The 24,928-nt window shown below is 33.3% G+C and overlaps 2 protein-coding genes across 5 annotated transcripts in view; one reads left to right on the forward strand and one right to left on the reverse strand.

Annotated features, from left to right (window-relative positions):
- norpA (no receptor potential A) overlaps positions 1 to 24,928 on the reverse strand; it is an 82,490-nt gene that overhangs the window by 30,553 nt on the left and 27,009 nt on the right. For 3 of the 4 annotated variants that reach the window (XM_089697634.1, XM_089697632.1, XM_089697633.1), the window contains exons 2-5: positions 10,884 to 10,996; positions 9,898 to 10,011; positions 2,768 to 2,827; positions 2,084 to 2,221 (exon numbers count right to left, since the gene is read on the reverse strand). In XM_089697634.1, coding sequence (XP_089553760.1) covers positions 2,084 to 2,221; positions 2,768 to 2,827; positions 9,898 to 10,011; positions 10,884 to 10,940 — 369 coding nt within the window. In that variant the 5' untranslated portion in view covers positions 10,941 to 10,996. Of the gene's footprint in view, positions 1 to 2,083; positions 2,222 to 2,767; positions 2,828 to 9,897; positions 10,012 to 10,883; positions 10,997 to 24,928 lie in introns of those variants that run through there. The other variant, XM_089697635.1, reaches the window with a different exon arrangement.
- Positions 10,899 to 24,928, forward strand: part of LOC149487325 (chymotrypsin-1-like) — a 51,948-nt gene continuing 37,918 nt past the window's right edge. The window contains exon 1 of the mRNA XM_089697659.1: positions 10,899 to 11,014. The gene's annotated coding sequence lies outside the window, so the exon portion shown is untranslated. The remainder of the gene's footprint in view (positions 11,015 to 24,928) is intronic.

Genomic DNA, 24,928 nt, shown 5'->3' on the forward strand with positions numbered 1-24,928 from the left:
TTTTCTATTTCCAATGCGTAACACAACAGTCAATTGACTGAGATAGAGCAACGCTTGAGTATTCAACCATATACCAGTAGTAGAAATTATACTTCTATAGACAAAGATTTAATATAACGTATTCACTTAAGTACCATTTTGATTAAATGTCCAGCTGTAAGTACTAAATAACAGCTTAAGAACTCACTTTAACGGAGTGTCGTAAAAGTGTGTAAAATAAATTCAAAAGTTTGTAGGCGGAGCGAAGTGCGTTGAGTTGAAAGTTTTCATGTTTTAGTGAAACAATTCATAAAATAAGTATTCTTGGGCTTTTAACAGTTCAGTCATGTACTTTAGTATCAACTGAATATAGTTCTTTAGGATAATTTTTTGTGCAAATATTTATTTAAGGCATAGTATAAGCAAGGAGCCAGAGATTTGGACCATTTTTGTATTTTTTATTGCCAAAAGAAACAAAGTAGAAAGGCCAGCTGATTTTTAGTGGTCACCACCCATAAACACTTGTAACACTGGTGGTGTAGGCTGTAGCCATAGATATCTAAATAACAAGGCATAGCTGTAGCTTTGTCGACCTTTTAAAGACATTAACAGTGATTGTCAGTACTTTACATCTTAATAAATTAATAATATAAAATACCTAATACAATTTATCAAGTTCATATATCTGAGATTGAAATAATTGTGAACAATTGAATAGTTAATGAATTTAATCAAATTTATGGAAACAATAAGAGTCATGTTTAATCTATTTTCAATTAAATTATTCAATTTCAACTCAATTGAGATATCCAATATTGTATTCGAATGGGTCATGAGCTTTTAAAATATAAAATATATGAAAAATAAAAAAAAGTATGTAAAATATAGTCAAACAATCGTAATTAATAAATTATATTCGCCTTAGAAGTATAATTTCCACCTCATAAGTTTTTACTTATTAATAAACTACAATTTGAAACTACCCTCCTCCAAAGCATTTTGATTACTTCACCAAATCTTATTAACATAATAAGTACAATACTTATACTTTTTCTTTAATTTCTAGAAGAAAATCATTTTACACTTTCGCTTGCTTGAACGAAATCACTATAAAGGAATAAGCCGATCAATTGAACACGAAATATTATCCTTATATATATTCGAAAGTATGGAAGTATAAATTCTACGAAAAGAATGCTATTGCATAGCTTATATCGCGGGCCTTGAGCGCGGGGACGGAATCGAGAAATTCCGTAACGAAAAAACCTGACGCTCCCCACTCCAACGGGCTCGGAGGTGTGGCTTGAAGGCATAGCTTTACCGCGGCAGTCCCCGAGTGCCACACGTCTTTTTAAAGTGAAACTTTTATTACATCGTCTCAAACTTTTTGGTCTGTGTAGCGCATGTCGCGTGTATCGCGGCTGCCGAGTAGGTATACCTACTCGGCAGCCGACCGTCACGCGACATGCGCTACACAAAGCAGTGTTCGGAACCGTTCGAACAGTTTCACTTTTACCGTGGTTTCATAAAACCACACAACGTTTTTTTTATAATCAAATTCCTTTATAATCCCATATTATCTACAGTTTCTCTTCCCTATTTCCTAACAAAATCAACAAATGCTTCAAAACTCGACGTAATCAAGTTGGCAATTCCATCTTTATCCCCTAAATTCGAGAGGATCAAAGTACGCTATTTAATTATGAATTCGAAGATCTAAATCCGTTTTATATTTTTCAAGATGGCGAATAGCTCATAATCTTTGCGATTAATTGAAGTTTTATCTTTATTAACTAAGTTTGAGTCTTTAACTTGATTGGTTTGGTGTAAATGTAAATTAAAATTTTCTTGGATTGGTGATAACATAATTACAGATCTTAGATTACAGATTGATATTTTGCCTGTAGATGGGATAAACTTTTGTTATTTTACTAAAGATAGACATTTATATACATAATACAACGTCTTATTTAACCATAACGAAACCGAAGCGAAGCGAAAGCGTGTTTTAAATCATCTCTAATTACTAACTTATAAATGTTATACTATTTTTTTTTAATTTTTTGAGGGTAGTAATCAAAATGCTATCATCAACTTAGTTTACCTTAGCAGTGTTAGCATCAGGACAGACTACATGCTGATAGTTGATGTTTATATAATCTGTCCCACTGCATATCGTGAGTGATTTCTCTTCCAGTTGGTCGCCATGTTTCGTCACCAGTTTGTCGTTTAGTTTTGTATCCTGGAATAAACGGTTATTTGAAGTTAAAATGTACATTGACTCTACACTGCCTAGTTGACGTAGTTATTACAAACACCAGCTATAATCACTATGAATATTAATAAAGTGAGGGTAGTTTGGTCCTATATCAATTGGAATATAACGAGCCTCAAGAGTCGTAAATTCGAAGTTAACCTACAAAAAGTGTAATTTTCATTTCTAATTATTATTAATAACTATAATATAATTGTATGACATGTTATAGGGGTATAATATTAGGGCCATTTACAAAATAATTTCTTAAATGGAAATGTGAAATATACTAGATACTAAACTGTAATTGCATTTCATATGACGGTATACAAGACAGACTTGGTGTTAAATTATAATTACTTATTATATTATAATTACTTTCATAATTAAAGCTGGCTTTTCACTGCCAAAGTCTTAATCCACCACTCGCAAATTAGGAGTATTTATCTGAACTCGCTTATAGAAAAAAGTAACTACTACTGTAAATCAGATATCTATCTATTACTGGTAGAACTTAATTATATAAAAGCCTACCTTTGGCACACCCCCCGACCTCACATCGCTCACTTGACAAAGCTCTATGACGTCACCATCCTGAAACAAAATATCATTTTAATAAAGTAAAAAAATATATATATTCATTTGTTATTACATTTGACGGTTAATAAATAAAAGAGTCTTTGTATGTTCCATAACGCAAAGTAATAAAATATTTATATCATTCAGGCCGTTAATTAAATGGAGTCGTTTAATAAAGGGCTAGCCTAGCATTGATCGAGGTAGATCGCTGCGACATCATTACAATAAAACTATAAGTGAAATAGGGTTGATATTTTCTATTAGTAACAATTGCAACGTTATCATGATAGGCTCAAAAGATACATCTCTATTTTCTAAGAGCAAAGGTAACTAGTGTAAATCGAGTTATTGTTTCAATAAACCAACACGTATAAAAGAACACCAATAAAGAAATCCTCCAAAAGAAGGCATAACATCTACAAATCCTATGCCAGAAACATACATAACCCAAATCACTAGATATCCCCCATATTCGAATTTGCATATAAAGCAAGACCTCTGGCCTACTAAGTAAACAGACTCGTAGCGAATTCTTCTAGAAAACCTCTATCTCGAAAAGTAAACAGAAACTCACGAAAGAATAGAACACCTCTATCTCAATAAGTATAGAGAAAGTATATACAGAGACAATCCAGGATCAAATCACAAAGCTAATTTCCGCCACGCTCAGCGCAGATTACACTGTTCCTGGAGAACTGGCGTCCTGTGAACGGTGAACTTAATATCCGATGCAGGATATTGGTTGAAATACGGGATATAGTAAAAAAGATTGGTGGAAAAAAATAAAGAGACTCATTAAAGATGTAAGAACTGATTTCGGCGGAGACTTGAACATCGTTATGTTTATAACTGTCGTTTCAAACCTTACTGATTTTGGTTGGTTGATTTATGGTATTTCAAATCTGTTCTATAGGGCTCATTGTCTTTGCAATTAAATAAATTACAATTATATTGGACACAACTTAAATAGAATATAGCCTGTTGTCACTTTACAGTCCAACGTAACGAAAAAAATATCCCAAAGACAAATTAAAATACTTATATTTGGCGCCCAGTACAATCAGGACTTCTTTAATTCATCTAATCGCATCGCAAAGCTAAAGCATTCTTTGAGCATTAAATAAATACCCAGACTTTAGTTTCAGTATCTTTGTTTTTACTCGCAATTTACTCATTCCTCATTAATCCAATACGCCAATTAAACATTTCCAACGTAAGCATTTAAAAGCGTCCATCAGAGACAAAGCAAATGAAACTCCAGCATTATCTCATTTCATCGCATCGTCTGTTGTTGGTTGACCTACATTCGATAGTTCTGCGTCTGTCAAACTGTCATGTGCAGAACGGGAGCCTTGAGCGAACAAATGCTATTGTCATTGAATACAATCTTGTGTTCTTACTACGGATGTGAGAACAGACTCGAAGGACCGTTCGTGTGTTTTCAGTTGTAATTTTATTTTTGACTCCGGAATTTTCACATACCAACAAAGCTTTAGCTAATAGAACTATCTACAAGTTTTAAAATAAACGATTATTATTAGTATTATATTGTTAGTAACTGTTTTATCGAGTACTTAGTTGAATACAAAATGAAGATTTTTAATTATCTTCTAGACATTATGTAGCCAGATGAATACGCATGGCTATGTGACGTATCTTTTTTATGCCTTTAATATTGAAAACGTGTATGATACGACGCCCCCGCAGTGTGATGCAAAATACAGTTAGAAATCGCAACTATAAAAATACCTTTACACAATAAAGAAATTGCTTTCAATTCTGAAAGCATTGCATCCACATTTTTCTTTCAATCGTGCTCTGAATATAAATTCCTTAAATTATAAATTCACTCGTACAAAATACAGGTAAAATTTTGTACGTAATTAAAGCTTTTGTATTGGAGTGTCACAGAGTAGCGTAGCTCTTCATAATTTCAACCTCGAAGTCAACTTTAAGAAGTTTAGCATTGGGCGTTGAGTGCACTCTACGTATTTGTTACACTGTGACCCCTAATTATGTGCTCTGACAATTATGTTTGAAGAAAGGAACGAGAGGGTCGATTATTCTCTTATATTTTCTCTCTTTGTTTTGCATTGCGATTCTGAAGCTTTGATTAATTACGCAGTATTTAATGGAAGTGCTTTTTCTAAGCTTTTTCTGTGAGGGTGTAATCATCACTACATAGTATAAAACAAAGTCGCTTTCCCTGTCCCTATGTCCCTATGTCCCTATGTCCCTTTGTACGCTTAAATCTTTGAAACTACACAACGGATTTTGATGCGGTTTTTTTTAATAGATAGAATGATTCAAGAGGAAGGTTTATATGTATAATAACATCCATTAAATAGTAGAGAAGTACTGTTATTTTTGAGGTTTCTAATGTGATGTCGTAAAAAATTACATTTTTTCCGCTTATATTGCAAACGCAGGCTAAACCCTACGAGTTTTATCAAAATACTGTACTAAGTATTATACACATTGAAAAGGTCTACAGAAAAGTCCGCGATGGTATATGTCTATCTCTTATGGATAATCCACAATAACATATTTTTGTCATTTACTTTTTACGACAAATAATAGCTAATTTTCGAAGCGATTTTCACCAATACAGCATTAATTCTTAACCAATTAAATACCTTGAATACATTGTTCATTTAATATAGATCTATATGGCCTTTTACACCGTATGATTTAAGTGAATATTTTCGAAGATATTACAGATTTAAAAATTGCGGGACGTAGCATTTGCGGCGGTACCGGCCGGCCGCCCGGGCCGCTATGTTTTTATATACAACGTTCACAGTTTTTCTGTAGTGTATTTAGTATCAGCATTGCACCCGTGCGAAGCCGGGGCGGGTCGCTAGTCTTATATATAAAAATGAATCGCAAAATGTGTTGGTAAGCGCATAACTCGAGAACGGCTGAACCGATTTCGATAATTATTTTTTTATTATATTCCTTGAAGTACGAGGATTGTTTTTATGTAGAGAAAACGTAAATATGTACCACGGGCGAAGCCGGGGCGGACCGCTAGTTAATTAATAAATTTGTAGGAATAAGGATACTGGAATATTAATTAAGTATTTTTTGTTTTGTTTAAGACAAATAAATATTTAAATCTTTTAATTACCTACCATTTATTTTGAATACAATAGAAATAATATACACCTGGACGATGTTCGCGATTTTATATTTAAAACATATTTATAAACATACTTGAACATTATGTACATAAAATTAACGTTATCCCTTCAAGGAAATATAAGCTCCTTATGAACAGGTTTTTAACAATGGAGATTTCGGATTCTTAATCCTATTTGAGAAGAAGCTACAATTCTGAACATAAGAATCGTATAATATTACTTTTCATCAAAAGATCTTTTCCTTCATATATTCGTACAATATCTTTTTGTACCAATATAGTCAAAGAGGACTTTGTTGGATTTGATATAATATTACGAGAGTCATTGACCTGACTTGATATTTACGTCAACTAAGAAACAAGGGTACTAAGGACAATACATGATAAAGTTATAGCTTTATATGAAACTAGCTTTCCATCCGCGGCTTCGCCCGCGTTTTCAAAGAAAAACCCGTTCCCGTAGGATTCCCGGGATAAAACCTATCCTATGTCCTTTCTCGGGTATCAAAATATCTCTATACCGAATTTCGTGCAAATTGGTTCAGTAGTTAAGGCGTGATTGAGTCACAGACAGACAGACAGACAGACAGAGTTACTTTCGCATTTATAATATTAGTATAGATAGTATAAATGTTTATTGTGCTACTAAACTTGGTATTACTTGGTGCGATAGTTTGCACCTAGACGGTAGGTCACGATTTCAATTCCAAAAACCTATGCTTCACATTTCCTTTTATAAATGCTTCGATTCTATCATTTAATTTAGCAGTCGTTTAATAGATACAAATTGTCATATTATTATTTTCATCACAAATCAGCACACACGCTTTTTATGGATGTTTTGATAGTTCTGCAATGTAACTGCAAACTGAAAACAACTGTTGATGAGGCTTAAAAATAAATACAGTCCTATAAACGATTTCCATAAAGGTACAAAAAAGACGGACCAAAGTAAAGAAAGTTTCCTTAATTCCAAGGGTTGGTTAATGACTCGTTATCAACAATACTGTCGAGGGTTGTTGCGACCCCTGGGACGCTATTTGCACTATAAATGGGGTATGCTTATTTAGTTTTCAGCTCGAATGGCCTTTTTATGGAGGCGATAAAATTGTGACTGAGCATCTGTAAATAGAGATGACATGTTTGGACGAATTGGTTGAGACTGTAAACGATAATATAGTATGGTTACAGTGCAAGTTTTTTAATTAGCAAGCGGTAACTGTCGAGATATTTTTAGGGAAATAATTGCTTGTTAAAATGACTTTTGGTGTCGGAGGCCAAGATCCTCTTTGGGTCGTTGTGCCGTTGAAGTAAGTAAGTAAGTTTTAAAGTAACTTTTTAATTTTATTTGTTTAAATTTCAATTAATTTTATTCCATTTTGATTATTATATTGTTATTTTAATTTTATCTAGTGATTATTTTAAAATGTATTTAATGTGTATATTATTATTATTTTTTAATGTAATTAATTTTTGTAGTGCATGCAGTGCTCATTTTTTATTAGTTGTACATCATGTCCTATATTTTTTGTGTACTTTTTATGTAAAACAATCGATGTACTGCTGCTAATGAGCCTTAATAAAATAAAAATAAAATAAAGTCAAATGACAGCGCCATGAATGGAGGACAAAAGAAATTAATCTTTTGGATCAATAACCAGCTATATTTAATACAAATACAAATGCACGAACACTTAGATACGCTTTTGTACAAGCTTGTGCCTTGTATGTTTTGCAGTCGGCTTGTCTCGATCTAAAATTTCCGCCCTGCCCGTAATTCGGTAACAAGAACCATTCTATTTTACGATGCTTTTGCATTGTGACTAATAGTATAATAAAATAACACTAAACCCTTACTAAACCCATAACATTTATGATAATTGTTCAAACGCACAAAAGTAATAAACCATCGCTATAAAATGTAAGTATAAATACGAGAATGATAAATTATAGAATAGAATAGGAAAACGGACGGAAAAATCCATAGTAAACATACATTTACGAAACCGCGAACTATAGAAACAATATACACGAATCGAATAGCAATACTATAACGTATAAACATTACAAATCGCTTGAACAATACAATACAAAGAGAAGTTAATCGGAATGAAACGCATGACCCGAAGACGAAATAAAACCCGTACAGAATTAGACGTAATGGCCCATTCGATTTATGCTCGAGTTCATTGTAGATTTATATGATACTAGCTGATGTTTCTGTGTTTGCTTTGAATAATACTTCTCTTTGCGTATCCACGATTATTTCTTCCTTGAACCTAATCTTATGAGAAATGTGATAATATGATAGAATATATTATCTACTCTTAAAAAAATGAAATGTGATTTGTATTTTCGCGATTAATAAAGCATTATTTAATATTTTGTAGTGGAAGGAAGCGCCTACTCACTAACGAGGCTTTTGTCTTTAATATATGTTAATTTGCAAGACATTTTTTACAAGATACTTAAAATGCAATGATTTCTATAAACATTATAAAATATAATATATATTTTGTAGGTTACCCAGAAAGCGATGCTCCTGTTATTTTGTACTTTTTAACCGACTTCATCTTATTATGTTTGTTAATCATAAACACAGCCTTCCGAGTTCCGTAATAAATAAACAATGTAGTCTATCAGGAATGTGAAAACATAACCTTTGACTGTCTAAGCTCAAATTCCCAAGGGACAGTCAAAAAGAAAAATCAAGACGCTTTGATGTCTTGTCAAGTGTATCTCTTTGAGTGGAGGTAAATCACGCGTGTTTACTCCAAGGTGTAAAAATAATTCAATTAATCTTGAACACGGTATTTACTCGGTAGTCGGTTGAAGTTTGGAAGAAAATTTGTTGAATATTTTAGATACTTTCAAAGTTTCAAATGATAATTACACATTAAAGAATCACAGTTTATGCACATCCTGTCAACTACTTCATAAAGTTGAGAAGAAAAAGACTGATAATAATTTTACTCTACAATAAATATTCCTATTTAAAAAGGCGAAAATTAAGACAGTCTTTTACCTTTTTATTTGAACTCGTATATAAATACAAGTTCATGAGTAGCCTAAAAAGGGTTTAGTTCCGAAGCAAACGATTTATCTTGTCTGTAAACAGCTTTATTTTAATGAAAGATCGATCATCAAGAAAGATTTTGTCATGATCTCGGAGATTGCTTCGCCTTTACAGAACTCTGAAGAATGCTAATAAAAGTTTTTAATAGATATTTTAAAAAGTCCGTGAAATGTATTATGATTTGCTATTAAGAAATACCTATTTTAAATAAGATCTTACATACCAAGAAAAGTTTTTTTATAACCACGCGAACATTGGATATTAATATTTGTGTAATTATACATCTATATATTACAACAGTTTATAATATAGGTAGTACAATATTTTACTTATATCTTGGTTTTCTTTCGTGGGTCACGTCCTCAAAAAGGTTGAGAAACACAGCCCAAAGGCCTAACCTAATTGTCACCGCTAAAACGCATTAGCACTACGGAAAGTGGCGCAAAGTCCCTAGCTTATCCAATAAATAAATTAGCCTTGCGACTGGCCATTCGCAAATTATCCCTGAATAAGGTTAAGGCGTCAAATCCTCACTAATTGAAATTTACATAGAGCTGGAAATTGGATTCGCGACGAACATGCATACGTAACTAGTTTTCGCCGGTGACTGACCGCCATTTTGAATTTATGATTTTTCGTTCATTAGCCGTTTTTACGGCAGTGTTGTAGCGTAATGTGTGAAATATTAATTACGAAGGGACGAAAGCGAATTTTAATTTTTAATAGATTTATGTTAAAATTACTTAGATAGTAGGTAATATGAGATTCTAAAACTTAAAAGTTATTTAATTCAAAATATAAAAACTGTTTTATTGAGAAAATTGAAGCAATCAAATTGGAGTAAATTTTAGTAATAAAATATCTTACCTTCCCCTCACTCTTCCAATATATAAAGAAGCCATATTCATCGACCTTGAACAGGCAGTCCTTCTCGAGTTCAGTATTATCTTTCTCTTCCGTCCATCGGTCGAAAACAGCGCCCTGGAATATGTTTTTATATTAGTAGATATCCATTTAAAATATGGTTTTATTTAAAGATAATATATTTTTATTTAATATATGAAAAAAATGACTATAAGTGTACAAAAAATACTGTCCGACAGCATTATCTGGTACGAAACCAAGTTTGTATGTGAACTAGACAACTGGAAAATAAACACGCACATTATTTTGTAATACTTTTGAATTGTAAAACATTTTCATCACATAATATTTTACCAGTACAAACTATAATAGAAACACATTAGATAGAGGTTAGGAGAATCCACATGGTAAAATAGTTGGAAATTGCGAAATAACAAGGCGAATGTTTTTCGTTCATTGTTAACGTTTCTATTCAATTCTTTAACATTGTGTTCTATGAATTGAACGCTTTTTGCAACAGTTTTAAATGCACCGTGGCGGGTCCCTTTTCAACAAATTAAGCTTTTATCATATGCACCTACATACCCAGTATAATATGGAAAACTATGGAAATTTTCAGAAAAAACTAACTTATCTTAAACCCGTTTTTCTGCAGCAATGTATCACTCATGGGTATAGGTTCAATATAAATAACTTTCAACCTTCTCAGACACATGTATAGCATCATACTAATATTATAAACGCGAAAGTTCGTTGCTATGGATGGATGTATGGTTCTTTGTTACTCTTTTTCGTAAAAAAAACTGGGCGGATTTGGATGAAACTTTACAGAAATATAGGTCAATCAATCATAATTACACGTGAGCTTATTTCGTCCACGATGAAACTGCGAGGCATGGCTCATTTTTGATAATAACGTCAATACACTTTCCTACAATGACAGGAATATTTCATATAAACTTTACTACAAAAACAGAATAATAATTTACTTGTAATAACGGTTCAGGAACGGGGATCTGCCAGTTGAACTCGAAGCGCTTGGTCATGGTGCTCGATGATCTTCACCTCGCTCCCACCACCGTTTTTACCACGCTGTCATTATCTGTGGACAAAGAGACATGTAAGTATTATTTATGATTTATAAAAAAATAAATCTTGTGCATATAAAAAAATGCCACAGTTTGAGAAACTCTGTTCGACTTTTTTAAAGCCACAATGTTACTACATACTTATCAATTGTGAGTGAGTGGGTAGAGGAGTGAGTGGGTGGAGGGAGTGGGTGGGTAGAGGAGTGAGTGGGTAGAGGAGTGGGTGGGTAGAGGAGTGGGTGGGTAGAGGGAGTGAGTGGGAAGTGTGAGCGAGTGGGTAGAGTGGGTGGGTATTGTGAGTGAGTGGGTAGAGGAGTGAGTGGGTGGAGGGAGTGGGTGGGTAGAGGGGTGAGTGGGTAGAGGAGTGGGTGGGTAGAGGGCTGAGTGGGTAGAGGTGTGAGTGGGTAGAGGGAGTGAGTGGGAAGTGTGAGCGGGTGGGTAGAGTGGGTGGGCATTGTGAGTGGGTGGGTATTGTGAGTGAGTGGGTGGGTAGTGGGAGTAGGTGGGTTGAGGTGTGAGTGGGTAGAGGGAGTGGGTGGGAAGTGTGAGCGGGTGGGTAGAGTGGGTGGGTATTGTGAGTGAGTGGATAGAGGAGTGGGTGGGTAGAGGAGTGAGTGGGTAGAGGAGTGGGTGGGTATTGTGAGTAGGTGGGTATTGTGAGTGAGTGGGTAGAGGGAGTGGGTGGGTAGTGGGAGTGAGTGGGTAGAGGTGTGAGTGGGTAGAGGGAGTGGGTGGGAAGTGTGAGCGGGTGCGTAGAGTGGGTGGGTATTGTGAGTGGGTGGGTAGAGGAGTGAGTGGGTGGGTAGAGGAGTGAGTGGGTAGAGGAGTGGGTGGTCAGAGGAGTGAGTGGGTAGAGAAGTGGGTGGGTAGTGTGAGTGAGTGGGCAGATGGAGTGAGTGGGTAGAGGGAGTGAGTGGGTAGGTAGTGTGAGTGAGTGGGTAGTGTGAGTGAGTGGGTAGAGGAGTGAGTGGGTAGATGAGTGAGTGGGTAGAGGAGTGAGTGGGTAGAGGAGTGAGTGGGTAGTGTGAGAGAGTGTGTAGAGGGAGGGAGTGAGTGGGTAGAGATAGTGGGTATGTAGTGTGAGTCAGTGGGTAGTGTGAGTGGGTGGATAGAGTGGATGGGTAGCGTGAGTGGGTGGGTAGAGGGAGTGGGTGGGTTGAGTGAGTCGGTAGGTTAAGTGAGTGGGTGGTTGAGTGAATGAGTGGGTGAAAGAAAGCATTTTCAAAACATGTGAATGTGTTTCTTAAATGGGATCCTAAAGTATTTTGTATGATACTTATACAGGGTGTCAGTTCCAATAGTGTAACAGCGTTATGTAACTGCTGTTCACATAAAATATAAGATATATTAAAGATAGGAAGTCATTATGGTTATGTGACTAGTGTAGACTTATCATGTCGTTGTCGTGTTTAGTATGGGAAATAAACCTTTTAGAAACAGTAGTAATACTTGATATAAAGAATAGACAACCAAGTTAGTTATACATATATAAAAGCTATAAACAATGAAAAAAGTAGGTACCTATTTAATCAATAATCAATTAATCAATCTTAGTCTTAACCCTAGTATTGGAAATATCTTCCTACCTATAATATAAACATGTATTGTAGAAACTCCAATCGCTATTACCTAATTAATTATTTTCAACCTATTACCAAATTTAATTAAATCAATTTCCTTATATTTAGGAATCGGGTTATTAGGTATCTATTAGAAAGCGTCATATTTTCGTAAACACCACTTAAACCAGCGTTTACATGCATGAGTTATTCCGTATGCACTAGGTGTTGATTTTCGACTTTAGCAAGGGATTTTGTGAGAATTCACTTGAAGGCTCTTGCCCGTTATCCGGGCTTACCCCATTTGTGCAGACCATATAAATACTTTAAACGTAAGCTGTTCGTGGAGTTTATATGATAAATTATTTTTAATATTTAAATATCGGTTTATACTACAATATTATCAGTGCAATATGCTCTGCAGTGGAAACGAAAAAGCTGTTCATTATTTCTTATAAAAACATTCCTTTGTTACGAAATAATTTTAATCCTCATTATAACCTGATATGTAGGGCATGCACCCGGGTTTACCCGGTTCCGAAAAACCCGGGTAAACCCGGGTTTTTTGATGATCTTGAGAACCGGGTCTGAATAGTATGAAACCCGGTTCTCCCGGTTCCGACCAAAATATTAAAATATAAAGTATTATTTATTAGATTTTGCTGCATTATTTTACCAAATTTATTGTATCTGGCAACGTCAGACTCACGTGCATCGCGAATTTTTGTGCCACGCCTCAAGCGTGGCTCCGATTGGTTGTCTAACCTTAGATGCTATAAGTTTCCTACGGTTGTATTACCAAAAAAATTAGGCTTCGAAAATGACAAAAATTAGGCTACAGAAATATTTTTATTAGATTTCTCGTGAATTTGAAAAGCTGTTAATTTTACTGATTCATATAATGATCCAGTCATGTTTTTGTTTTTGGTATCAAGCTGAAATTTATATCGAATACTCAAGTCTTCGGTCCCTTTTATGTGAAAAAGTCGAACTCACAAGCCAACGCATCAAAAGATACAGCCGTAAATGCTGAAAATTTTCGCAAATTTCGACATTCGCATGGGACTCATAACCTACAGCTGGGTACTTTTCATGTTTTTATGTGATATTATGATAACAAGAGCGCCGAGACAACCGTCAAAACACTTAGAGCGAGCGCGCACGAGCAACTTTGTCTCCGCAACTATTTTGTCTCTCCCCTCAATTTGTATGGGGAGTTGCGTCGCTACGTGCGCGCACAAGGAATAGAATACGCTATCGATATAAATTGAGTACTGACATAAGCGTATGATGTTTCGCCTAAGGATTCGGTCAGATTACCAACGACGACGACGACCACGAACAAAATTTTCATCCAGTCGAAATTAAATAAATTGTGCAAAATACAATTAAAACATTTTTTTTTCGAGATCAATGGATAAAAAATAGGCTTTTCGTAGAAACGAAAGTTCTAGTAGCTCCTAGGAAAAAATGTATTTAACCTTTTTTATAGATAATTTTAAGATGTACAATTTTGGTTCCAGGTGATTATTGTATGATAAACTTACCGTCTCGGCGAAAATCGCAAAAAAAAACTATTATTTTATTAATTGACCTCGAATTAATTTTTTTCCGAGTACCGTAATGACGGGAGATCTAAATATTTTATTTTGAATAAATTTTGGCAAGATTTGAATTTTGGTCGTGGTCGTCATCGTCGTTGGTAGTGTGACCGAACCATTACCAAAATATCATGAGCTTTTGTCAATAATTAGCGTTATATTCCATTGAAAAGTTACATTTGGGGTTGCATTTTTTAGAGGACGCAATTTTATTTTTTTGATGTGTAGGGGGGTTCAGTGTGAAGCTATCACCAAGTTTGTGGGGTCGCCACCCTTGTCCCACGGCCGCCATCTTGAAAATAGCGGTTGATATGGTTTTTACAATATATCTCTCTAACTATTTATTTGATAAAAAAAATTGTTAACATTGTTTGTTGCAAATTAAATTCTCTACAACTTTGGTCCAGTAACTTTTTGTCGTAGAACTATAAATAAAAAAGTTATAAGCGAAAATGTTCAGAAATTAGAGATATTTATATTTTTCAATAAAACTTTTTTTATCATTTTACGAAGAAATGATATCAGACCATTATTGTAGATTGTTTTTTGAGGAACAACTTTTATATACAACATTTTTTTATTAAGTAAATAGCTAAGATTTTACAGCGCTCCGAAAGGAGTACTATTTTTCAGAACTCTTAACTATACAGTATACATATATATTGTGTGTACTAATAATAATTTGTCATCAGTAATTGTTTTTAATATTTTTAATAATTAATAATTAATTTTGCAATATTATTAATAATTAATTATTGACTGAACTGACTTGAAGTCTGAAAGCGCGTTTTTTTTACGTCGAAAAGCAGGGCTGAAATGTTCTGCAGTGTGCTTCCATTGTTCTGGAGTCTGGGAAAAGAGCCAATAGCCATTATATGTATAGTTAGGAGTACTGAAAAAATAGTACTCACTTCAGAGCGCTGTAAAACCTTAGCTATTGACGTAATGAAAAAATGTTGTATATAAAAGTTGTTCCTCGAAAAACAATCTACAAAAATGGTCTGATATCATTTCTTCGTAAATTGATAAAAAAAAGTTTTATTGAAAAATATAAAAAGCTCTAATTTCTGAACGTTTTCGCTTATAACTTTTTTATTTATAGTTCTACGACAAAAGTTGAAGAAAATTTAATTTGCAACAAATAATGCTAACAATTTTTTTTATCAGATAAATAGTTTAAGAGATATATCGTAAAAACCATTTCAACCGCTATTTTCAAGATGGCGGCCGTGGGACAAGGGTGGCAACCCCACAAACGTGGTTTTAGCTACTCACTGACCCCCCCTACACATCAAAAACATAAAATTGCGTCCTCTAAAAACTGCAAGGTTAGGCCTAAAAAATGTAACATTTCAATGGAGTATTAGCAATTTCTATTCCTCGGCGATACTGACGTTTGACTAAAGGGCCAAGGTACTTTTATAAGACTGATAAATAAAGAGAAGTATTGAAATTTTGTTTCTTTATTAATTTAATAAAATAAGACACAAGCCACGTAAAATAAAAGGCCTATCAGGTACTTTTACAGTTACTTTTGTTTAATTTCGTATTTTTTCCGAAGTATTATAAAAGAACCGGGTAACCCGGTTCTACCCGGTTCTGAGGTCGATTTGGAACCGGGTTTCAGAAACTTGGAACCGGATCCGGTTCAGCATGCCCTACTGATATGGGAACGTTTCTAACCAAATTACAAGAAGCTCGCTTCAGTTTTAACATACCTACAATCGTAGGTATACGAAAACCTTATTGTTCGTGGCTTACTTAAAATGTGACAATAATTACCTATTTGTTGAATGAGAAATGTTTTATGTACCCCGCAGGCGGTAGAGACAAAAGGGAAATTCGGTGATGCCAAGTTTTTATTACGAATAATAGGTATATACCGCGTTTACCGTGTTCTTGAACAAAATATGATAGCTAAGAGATAATATAGTTACGTAATAAATTATAGTTTTTACCCTACTGCGACAGAAGAAAGGTTCTTTTCGGGTGTAGGTATGTTATAATGTTTGACATATTTCTTTGACACACCCTAAATGTTGTACGAATTTTGACTTACGAGGTGTTATAATCATCAGAATTGTGGTACAGTATATAGGCTTCATAAATTAGCAGTCACAATTTTTATTTTTAATAAATAAAAATTCTTGTTTTCACTTTGTTAACATTGGCGTGCCTTGTAATTCGCCAACTAATGTGGTGGTGAAATAATAATGATATGTTTTCCTCATATTTCTCGTATACAATATGGTGCTGAAAGAAAAATATGAAAACTAAGATATAAACATGTTGGGGATTACAAATACAGTTGAGTATCGGAGTTCCGGGTTTTAAAACAATAAATTAATAAAAATAATTTTTAAAAACATAAACAAACCCTTCGATAAATAATTTCTCTACATAGTATACACTAGCTGTGCCACGCGGTTTCACTCGCATTGCTCCGCTCCTGTTGGTCTTAGCGTGATGATATATAGCCTTCCTCGATAAATGGGCTATCTAACACCGAAATAATTTTTCAAATCGAACCAGTAGTTCCTGAGATTAGCGCGTTCAAACAAACAAACTCTTCAGCTTTATAATATTAGTATAGATACACAATGAAGCTAAAAGAACCTTGCAAACATCAAATTTCGGACAATCGCGCAAAGCACTATAAATTTTCTTTCATCAACTTCAAAAAACAAGAAACAATGTTCAAACACAAGCCATATAATTAACTAACTTATACCTTGCTACAATATACCGAAAAGTCGCTACAAAGCAATTTGCGAGTTCCCATCCAGTGTCAAGTAACTCTGAATTACAGACATGAAGTTTGAACGTTGATAAATAGGGCTTTTGTCTTTACTCTTTACGAAACTTCGAAGCGTGGGTAGATTTTATATCTGTTGATTATGTCTTTACTTTTTTTACTAACAATCTCTTGTAGACTGGGGTAGAAGCCTTTAAAAATAATGAAAAGATAAAAAAAATCGCAGTCGGATGAAACCCATTAGAAAAGGAGGGGAATATGATGAAAACAAAAGGAAAAATAAATTACGGTCAATCCAAGTTCGGGAAGTGGGAGGGGGGAGCTTTTAAGAGAAAAAAATGGTTTCTCTCGATTTCCGACAAAACTACAAGTCCTACAGAAAAAAGTTCCATGGCAAAGTTGTAGGTAATTAAAAGTTCTACAACTTTTGTATTCACAATTTTTTCACATAACCTCAAAATTCAGGTGAAAAATTCAAAAAACCAAGTTTTTGGTCTTTTATTTTTATCTACTTCAAAATTTATTTTTTTTCTACGAAATTTGGTGGAAACTTACTTTATTATGTCCCAAATACACTGTAATTTATTTGATTGAAAATATTTATTTTTTCGCCTTATTTTGAATTAATACCAAAAAAACAACCTAATTTTCAATCGAAAAGTCACCCGTCAAAATATCAGCTTTTTTCAAAAACTTGGGGTGCCTTTTATTCATTGAAATCTCTACTTTCATATGGTGTAAAAAAAAATAAACACCACTATAGTAAATGTTCTCAGGAAATGCATACAAACAGTGTAATAATGAGCTTTTACTAAATCAGGCACACTTCTTGAACTCTATATCTTCTCTTGTATCGGCTTTACGGTAATATTTCAAAAGAAAAATAAATATCTGTTCTAAGTTTAATATTTTACAGCATATTCAAAAGCAAAATGATGTCGATAAAAACATTTCAGGTAGTTCGAGAAGTGTGCCTGATTTAGTAAAAGCTAATTTTCACACTGTTTGTATGCATTTCCTGAGAACATTTACTATGGTGGTGTTTATTTTTTTTACCATATGAAAGTAGAGATTTCAATGAATAAAAGGCACCCCAAGTTTTTGAAAAAAGCTGATATTTTGACGGGTGACTTTTCGATTGAAAATTAGGTTGTTTTTTTGGTATTAATTCAAAATAAGGCGAAAAAATAAATATTTTCAATCAAATAAATTACAGTGTATTTGGGACATAATAAAGTAAGTTTCCACCAAATTTCGTAGAAAAAAAATAAATTTTGAAGTAGATAAAAATAAAAGACCAAAAACTTGGTTTTTTGAATTTTTCACCTAAATTTTGAGGTTATGTGAAAAAATTGTGAATACAAAAGTTGTAGAACTTTTAATTACCTACAACTTTGCCATTGAACTTTTTTCTATAGGACTTGTAGTTTTGTCGGAAATCGAGAGAAACCATTTTTTTCTCTTAAAAGCTCCCCCCTCCCGCTTCCCGAACTCGGATTGACCGTAATTTATTTTTCCTTACATTTTTATCATATTCCCCTCCTTTTCTAATGGGTTTCATCCGACTGCGATTTTTTTTTGTTTCAAAAATTATCTACTCTAGTCTATTGAAGAAGTAGCCTATAGTTTACTGACAATAATTTGGTACTTCTCGAAGGTTAGCAATACTTACAAATTACGATATCTAGGAATGTTTTCGATGTGTAAAATATTAACATTTATTTTGATAATTTTATAGTTCCCAATTAATTCTTTAGTATACGTTTAATAGCCGAAAATATTTATCTATGTGTTACATAAATCGAATATTGCACTGTTCTTTGAGACATAGTAAATGTAAAACAGTTAAACCCCAAATGGTTATAACCCAAAGTCTAATAAATTACATGTGACGTCTATAAAATTTTATAGGTCTATGTTTGGCATCCATAAGACCATAAAAGATGATAATTATATTAGTTACAATTAATCAATGCTTCCTCCTTTAAAATCGAGAATCCATACTAATATTATAAATGCGAAAGTAACTCTGTCTGTCTGTCTGTTACTCAATCACGCCTAAACTACTGAACCAATTTGCATGAAATTTGGTATGGAGATATTTTGATACCCGAGAAAGGACATAGGCTACCTTTTATTGCGAAATATGTACCACGGGCGAAGCCGGGGCGGACCTCTAGTAGAGAATATATTTCTCTATTCTCTAAGTAGGTATATTATACTAGCTAGAGCTGTGCCCCGCGGTTTTACCCGCCTATGGCCTCGATAAATAGGCTATCTGACACCGACAGAATTTTTCAAATCTGACCAGGGTAGTTCCTGAGATTAGCGCGTTCAAACAAACAAACTCTGCAGCTTTGTAATATTAAGTACAGATATGTATAAATCTTGTATAGATATAGAAATACTGTAAAATTAAAACACAATTCCCATTGATGTGGCAAACCTATTCTATTTTTTAGACGAAATAACACAACGGTATTATTTTAGACGTAAGTAGGGCAGAATAATAATTGGTAGATAGAATTATTCGGTTTCTAAAGTGGATCTTGAAATACATATCTTGAAATTCTTTTTATTTCGCACATCGTATAATTATTTTAAGGGATAGAATATAAGGGAGCGTCCATAAATTACGTGAGGTGTTTTTGTCAATTTTTTGACCCTCACTCCCCCTCTGGTGAGATATCATGAGATTTTATTGAACCCCCTCCCCCATCCCCCCCATCTCACGTGAGATTTTTCTAAATGTGGGTTTCTTATGTTTTGGTATTTGTCATTGTAAAAAGAAAAAAAATTGCTTCGTGCTTTTGTTTACGACTAGTTAAAAATAGTAATTAATATTGCTGAAAGTTTAGTGTTATAACAAGGTAACAATAGAATATTTAAATCTTAACCGTAACATTAAAATCTTAAGCATGTTATTTGGATTAAATTGACCAAAAGAGTATAATTTGTTTTGTTTCAATTAAAAAAAAAATTGCGTGATATTTGCCGACACCCCCCCTCTCCCCAACGTAAGGTTAGATGAGATTTTACTCGACCCCCTCACCCCCTAAAATAACTCACGTAATTAATGGACGCCCCCTAATATGTTAGAATATTATTTTAGTTAGAATATTGTATATTTATATGCATATATACTTATCTATTTACCATATATTATGTGTATTCTATTTATGTTTAGTTTAGTATCCTAATATTTTTCCGTTTTTTAAGTATTTTTTACAATTTTATTTTATCTTTGTGCAATATTTGTACATGTTACGTCTTACTGTAACTTTCACTATTGTACCGCGCCTACTCTCCTACTTCCCAGCTCTCCTTTGCTTTTTGGTTGTCTGGTAGAAATCGCTCATGAGCGATAAGACCGCCTACTGTACCTTAACCTCTTGTGCTGATTTTTATTGTCCTTCTGTCAACCTGTGTGTACAATAAAGTGTTTTTATAATTATTATTTTATTAATATTAAATTACTAAATAGTAAATAGTATAAAAGAAAGTCGCTTTCTCTGTCCCTATGTCCCTTTGTATGCCAAAATCTTTCAAACTACGCGACGTATTTTGATACGGTTTTTTAAATAGATAGAGTGATTCAAGAGGAAGGTTTTAGTATATAATTTATTAGGTTTTAGGCAAAGCGGGCGAAGCCGCGGCCGGTAAGCTAGTTATTAAATAAAATATGGTCCATTATGTAAATAAAATTGCTTATTTTTCTTAATAATAATTTTCTAAGGGAAAAATAGGATAAACAGCAAATAAAATATTTACTTTCTAAATTAGAAGTTTCGACTAGTATGTGGGTAAACATATATTTTACCACCCTTCAAAGTTCCGAGTAAGCGCAAAACTTAGTCCACATTGTGTATGGTTTAATATCGTAAACCACGGATATTATGGCTTGCTATTTTATATCGAAAATTATTTTCCTTTGAAAAAGTCTTTGGAAAATGTTTGGATATACGAATGCACTTTGATTTTATTTTTATTTTTTATGAAATAAAATTATAATATGTAATAAGTATTCAATTATTTTAAATTAATCGCCATTTATATTGCTATAATAAAATAATTAATCTGTATTGTAATAGGTATGCACACAATTAAATTATATAACCGTGATTTATATTATAAAAAACGCGTTACATATTATACTAGAACTATAAACAAGAAGACCCACGTGTAATTGAATTAAATAAAATACAAATACATATAAAACAAACAGATATAATCCGATGTTCGTTTAACCAATCGACAGGTTTAACCAAGCGTGTGTCGTTAACGAGAGAACAAGTAAAGAGGATTAAACTTTCAAATAAATGAATTCATGTGAAATTTGTTCGCATTGTTTAAATAACAGCCTATTGTATTATGGGTACGGTATAGATAATATGATAACAACAAAATTCAATTACAACATTTTGAATGGGTAGGTAGGTTATGTTGTTAAAAAAAGAGCGTGTATGCCGAGCACACGTGTCAGAAGTGAAACTTCTTTGGCAGGATTCAAAGATACCACAATCGTCAACTAACTCCATGATGTGACGGTATTGCTATGACGCGACCTTGAAATTTCAACGCGCCTTAAGAAGTTTCACCTCAAAAACTTGATGTAATAAAATAGGAAAGGGTTAGTCTCTGGGCTCCGAACGATTATTTCGAGTAGCAGTGAACTCATATAATATTTATTTATTATTATTATTTTTTTTTATATGTACATATTAGAATTTATTTATTTATTTAATTATATTAAAGAGATTGAACTTCCATAAGATTATATATAATAAGCCCAAAATTGAAATTTGTGTGCAATTGAGCTTAAAAAAGCAGTTGAATATACGATTAAACTGTTAACCAACATGTCATGTGAAGAAAATTTAAAAAATTTCAAATATTTATACATTGTATAAACTTAATACCATAAAATTAAAACTCATAATAGGCAATTTATATCATTACCATGATAACGTTACAAGGGCCACGGAAGACGTTCAATGCATACAAAGTTAAATCAGTTAGTCTGATCATTATCAACGCAGATCATGAAAACGGCTTCTCCATGACTCTTTGACCCAGCCTTAGAAATAATTAGGTTCAAGACATTGACATAAGATGCAGACAACACGAATTTCCGCTTAGTGGCCCTTTATTCCCTCAAGGGTAAGTAATATCCGAAAGTAATTGGAGGAGCAGAAATAATTGACAATATTGTGATTACATAGTTGCCTTATTTATTTAAGAAAGTATGCTTATGTTTACAGCTGATATGGCTTTAGGAAAAGGCGAATTGCTTTCTATTTAGGCGAAAGAAGTAGGACGTAAGTTTCCTATGGCTATGGTAGGGTCGGAGGTAGACCGATTCGCAACTTAAGGAGTTAGGTACAATCAATTATCACTTTAAATAAGAGACATAAAACTGATTTTTCGTATTAACTATTGATATAACATCCCATTCATTGCGAATAAAATTGCTGAGCTAAATAAAGAGAAAAAGGTACGATCCTTAGGTAGCGCATTAAAAGCTATTTCGTTTGAAGAGGCACTCACTAACCCTTTCCTTAATTAACCCATTCTATGTGTGAATACTCTCATGTGGGAACAAATCATCAACAGGATCTACTTTCAATTAAGAAATAATTAGTTCTTCGTGTTTTATACTGATCTGGCTTTCTAATTTAATTTTCTCATTATAGGATACTAGTGGTCCGCCCCGGCTTCGCCCGTGGTACATATTTCGCAATAAAAAGTAGCCTATGTCCTTTCTCGGGTATCAAAATATCTCCATACCAAATTTCATGCAAAATGGTTCAGTAGTTTAGGCGTGATTGAGTAACAGACAGACAGACAGAGTTACTTTCGCATTTATAATATTAGTATGGATAATACATAATTCTCGGTGTAAGTTCACTTGTAGTCATATTTTTATTAATTTTAAAGACTCCTTCCAAAAGTGTTAATAACTGTATGCTACAAGAAGAATTTGTAAGTCTGCAAATACCCATATAATAAATTATATAGCAACTGATGATGATTGAATAATTTAAGTGGCCAAGTTTCGACTCAAATTGGGTCAAGATTTCGTCTTGAAGTTAGTTAAACTCTCATATAAAATGAATTATATATGTTAGTATTATGCAGACTGTATAAACCTTTACATCTTTAGCATACTTTTCCTATATCATTTTCCTTATTTATTTAACTTCTTAAAATGTTTGTTATTCGTCTTTTGCAGTATGACGACAAATAAATACGTCAAGACGAAATATGCTATCCTTAAGCACTATTAATATAATGGAATACCAGCCGTATTCAGGTTTTAATAAATTACATCGTCAATAAAAATTAATATTCAGAGCAAATCGTACTTTGTCCCATAAATAAGAGTATAAGAGAAAGGTGCCTAATGCCTATGACTCGAGAGCGTAAATCTGACAGATCCTGAATTCTTTGTAAAGGTAAAAAAAACTTGTTCTAACAAAAGACTGCTTACTCGTGAGTAGAAAATTGATCAGAGAAAAGAATTTTCTCCGTATCTCGAAACCAAGACCTCACCTAATGCGATAATCTTGACAAGAATGCTCTAACGTTCGGTACATCGACTCCAAAGGTCAATTCTTCTTGATTCCCAAGATTGTCCGCTCAGGGTGTGAACACATTTAATCAAGAGGTCGCCATTAATTGCGACCACGCCCGTCTGCCCCATAACTGGGTCATGTACCCCTATATCGATCTCTGGTAAAAAGGCGTGAAATCGTTTTGCAATGGGTGAAGATGCAAATGCAGCAACTACTTGCCTTGTAACGAATAGTCGAGGTGTAAAGGCTTATTGGTGGTTAGATTGCGGACTAATACTACAAACAATAATAATGATTTGAAACCTGTGAATAATTCTAAATGATGTTTTTATACCGGAGATACTGTATCTAATTTAAAGTTCTTTGGCATATTCGTACCAACAATGCTAAAACATATAAATATGTGAAATTGAGAAATGTGTGTAATTCATGTTTTTGTGGTTATGTTTATTATTTTAATTTTCCCTATACCAACACAATAGTTAGCGGGATTATTACTCAAGGTTCATTTTTGTATTTTTAAAGTTTCCACCAACAAAAAGGATCAGAGTTTAGTTGTACGTAAACTTATTAGTTTCATAATACACTGTTAAAAATACAAAGTACCTTTCAAATGTTTAAATTAATTGTGGAATTGAACGACTCTATTTCAGTAATTGCTCGAGAATTTTCCAGAAGCTGTATAAACATGATCTTTTACGTATGATAATCATCCTGAGTTCGCATCAAGTCGTCCAGCGAAGCGTTAAAACGAGAAATTCTGAAGTTAACTGACTCTTTGACAAACACGAGGACATATTTCAGAAATATCCTAAAATTTTAACATTCGGGTAAAGGAAATCTTCATGGTTAGTTACTTTACTTTGAATATTATGTATATTTATTCGTTCCATTTTTTATTTATTTCTCTCTAAGTGATTTTTACAGAGCAAAAATGTCTTTGATGATTTGTTTGAATTCATAAAGTGTGTGATACAGTATACGAATATAGAAGGAAAGGGATAAGATATGAAAATAAGAGGATAATTTGGAGGAAGGGGTTACGAAAAAAATATGAACTATAAAACGTACCTACAGTATCTATTTCCTTCGAAAGTTATACTGAAAAGTGTGAAATATACATAATTATTATGTACTTAAGTATTTATCTAAAAAATAGACCTTTAACGTTCTGAGCGAGAAATGCATGTGAATTTACGTAGATAATTATAATAATTAATATCTAATCAGTTCGATAGGTCAATTATTATATTAAAAAGTTTTAATTTTTTAAAAGCGTTGTCGTATCTAGGTCAGCTTTTAAACATTAATCAAATTATAAGTGAATAACCTTTTCGTAACTTTAAATTCCCTCATCACTTTGTAAACTTAATGAAAAGTGTCAGTTTTAATTAGTGTGGAAAGCGAAAATGTATTGCCTCTTTTGTCCTTTTTAAAATTGTTAATGAAACAATAC

Source organism: Colias philodice, chromosome 7 (genome assembly GCF_061535455.1).
Source record: "Colias philodice isolate Cphi_HAF_F1 chromosome 7, ilColPhil1 Martin Lab GWU primary, whole genome shotgun sequence".
Taxonomy (NCBI): Eukaryota; Metazoa; Arthropoda; class Insecta; order Lepidoptera; family Pieridae; genus Colias; species Colias philodice.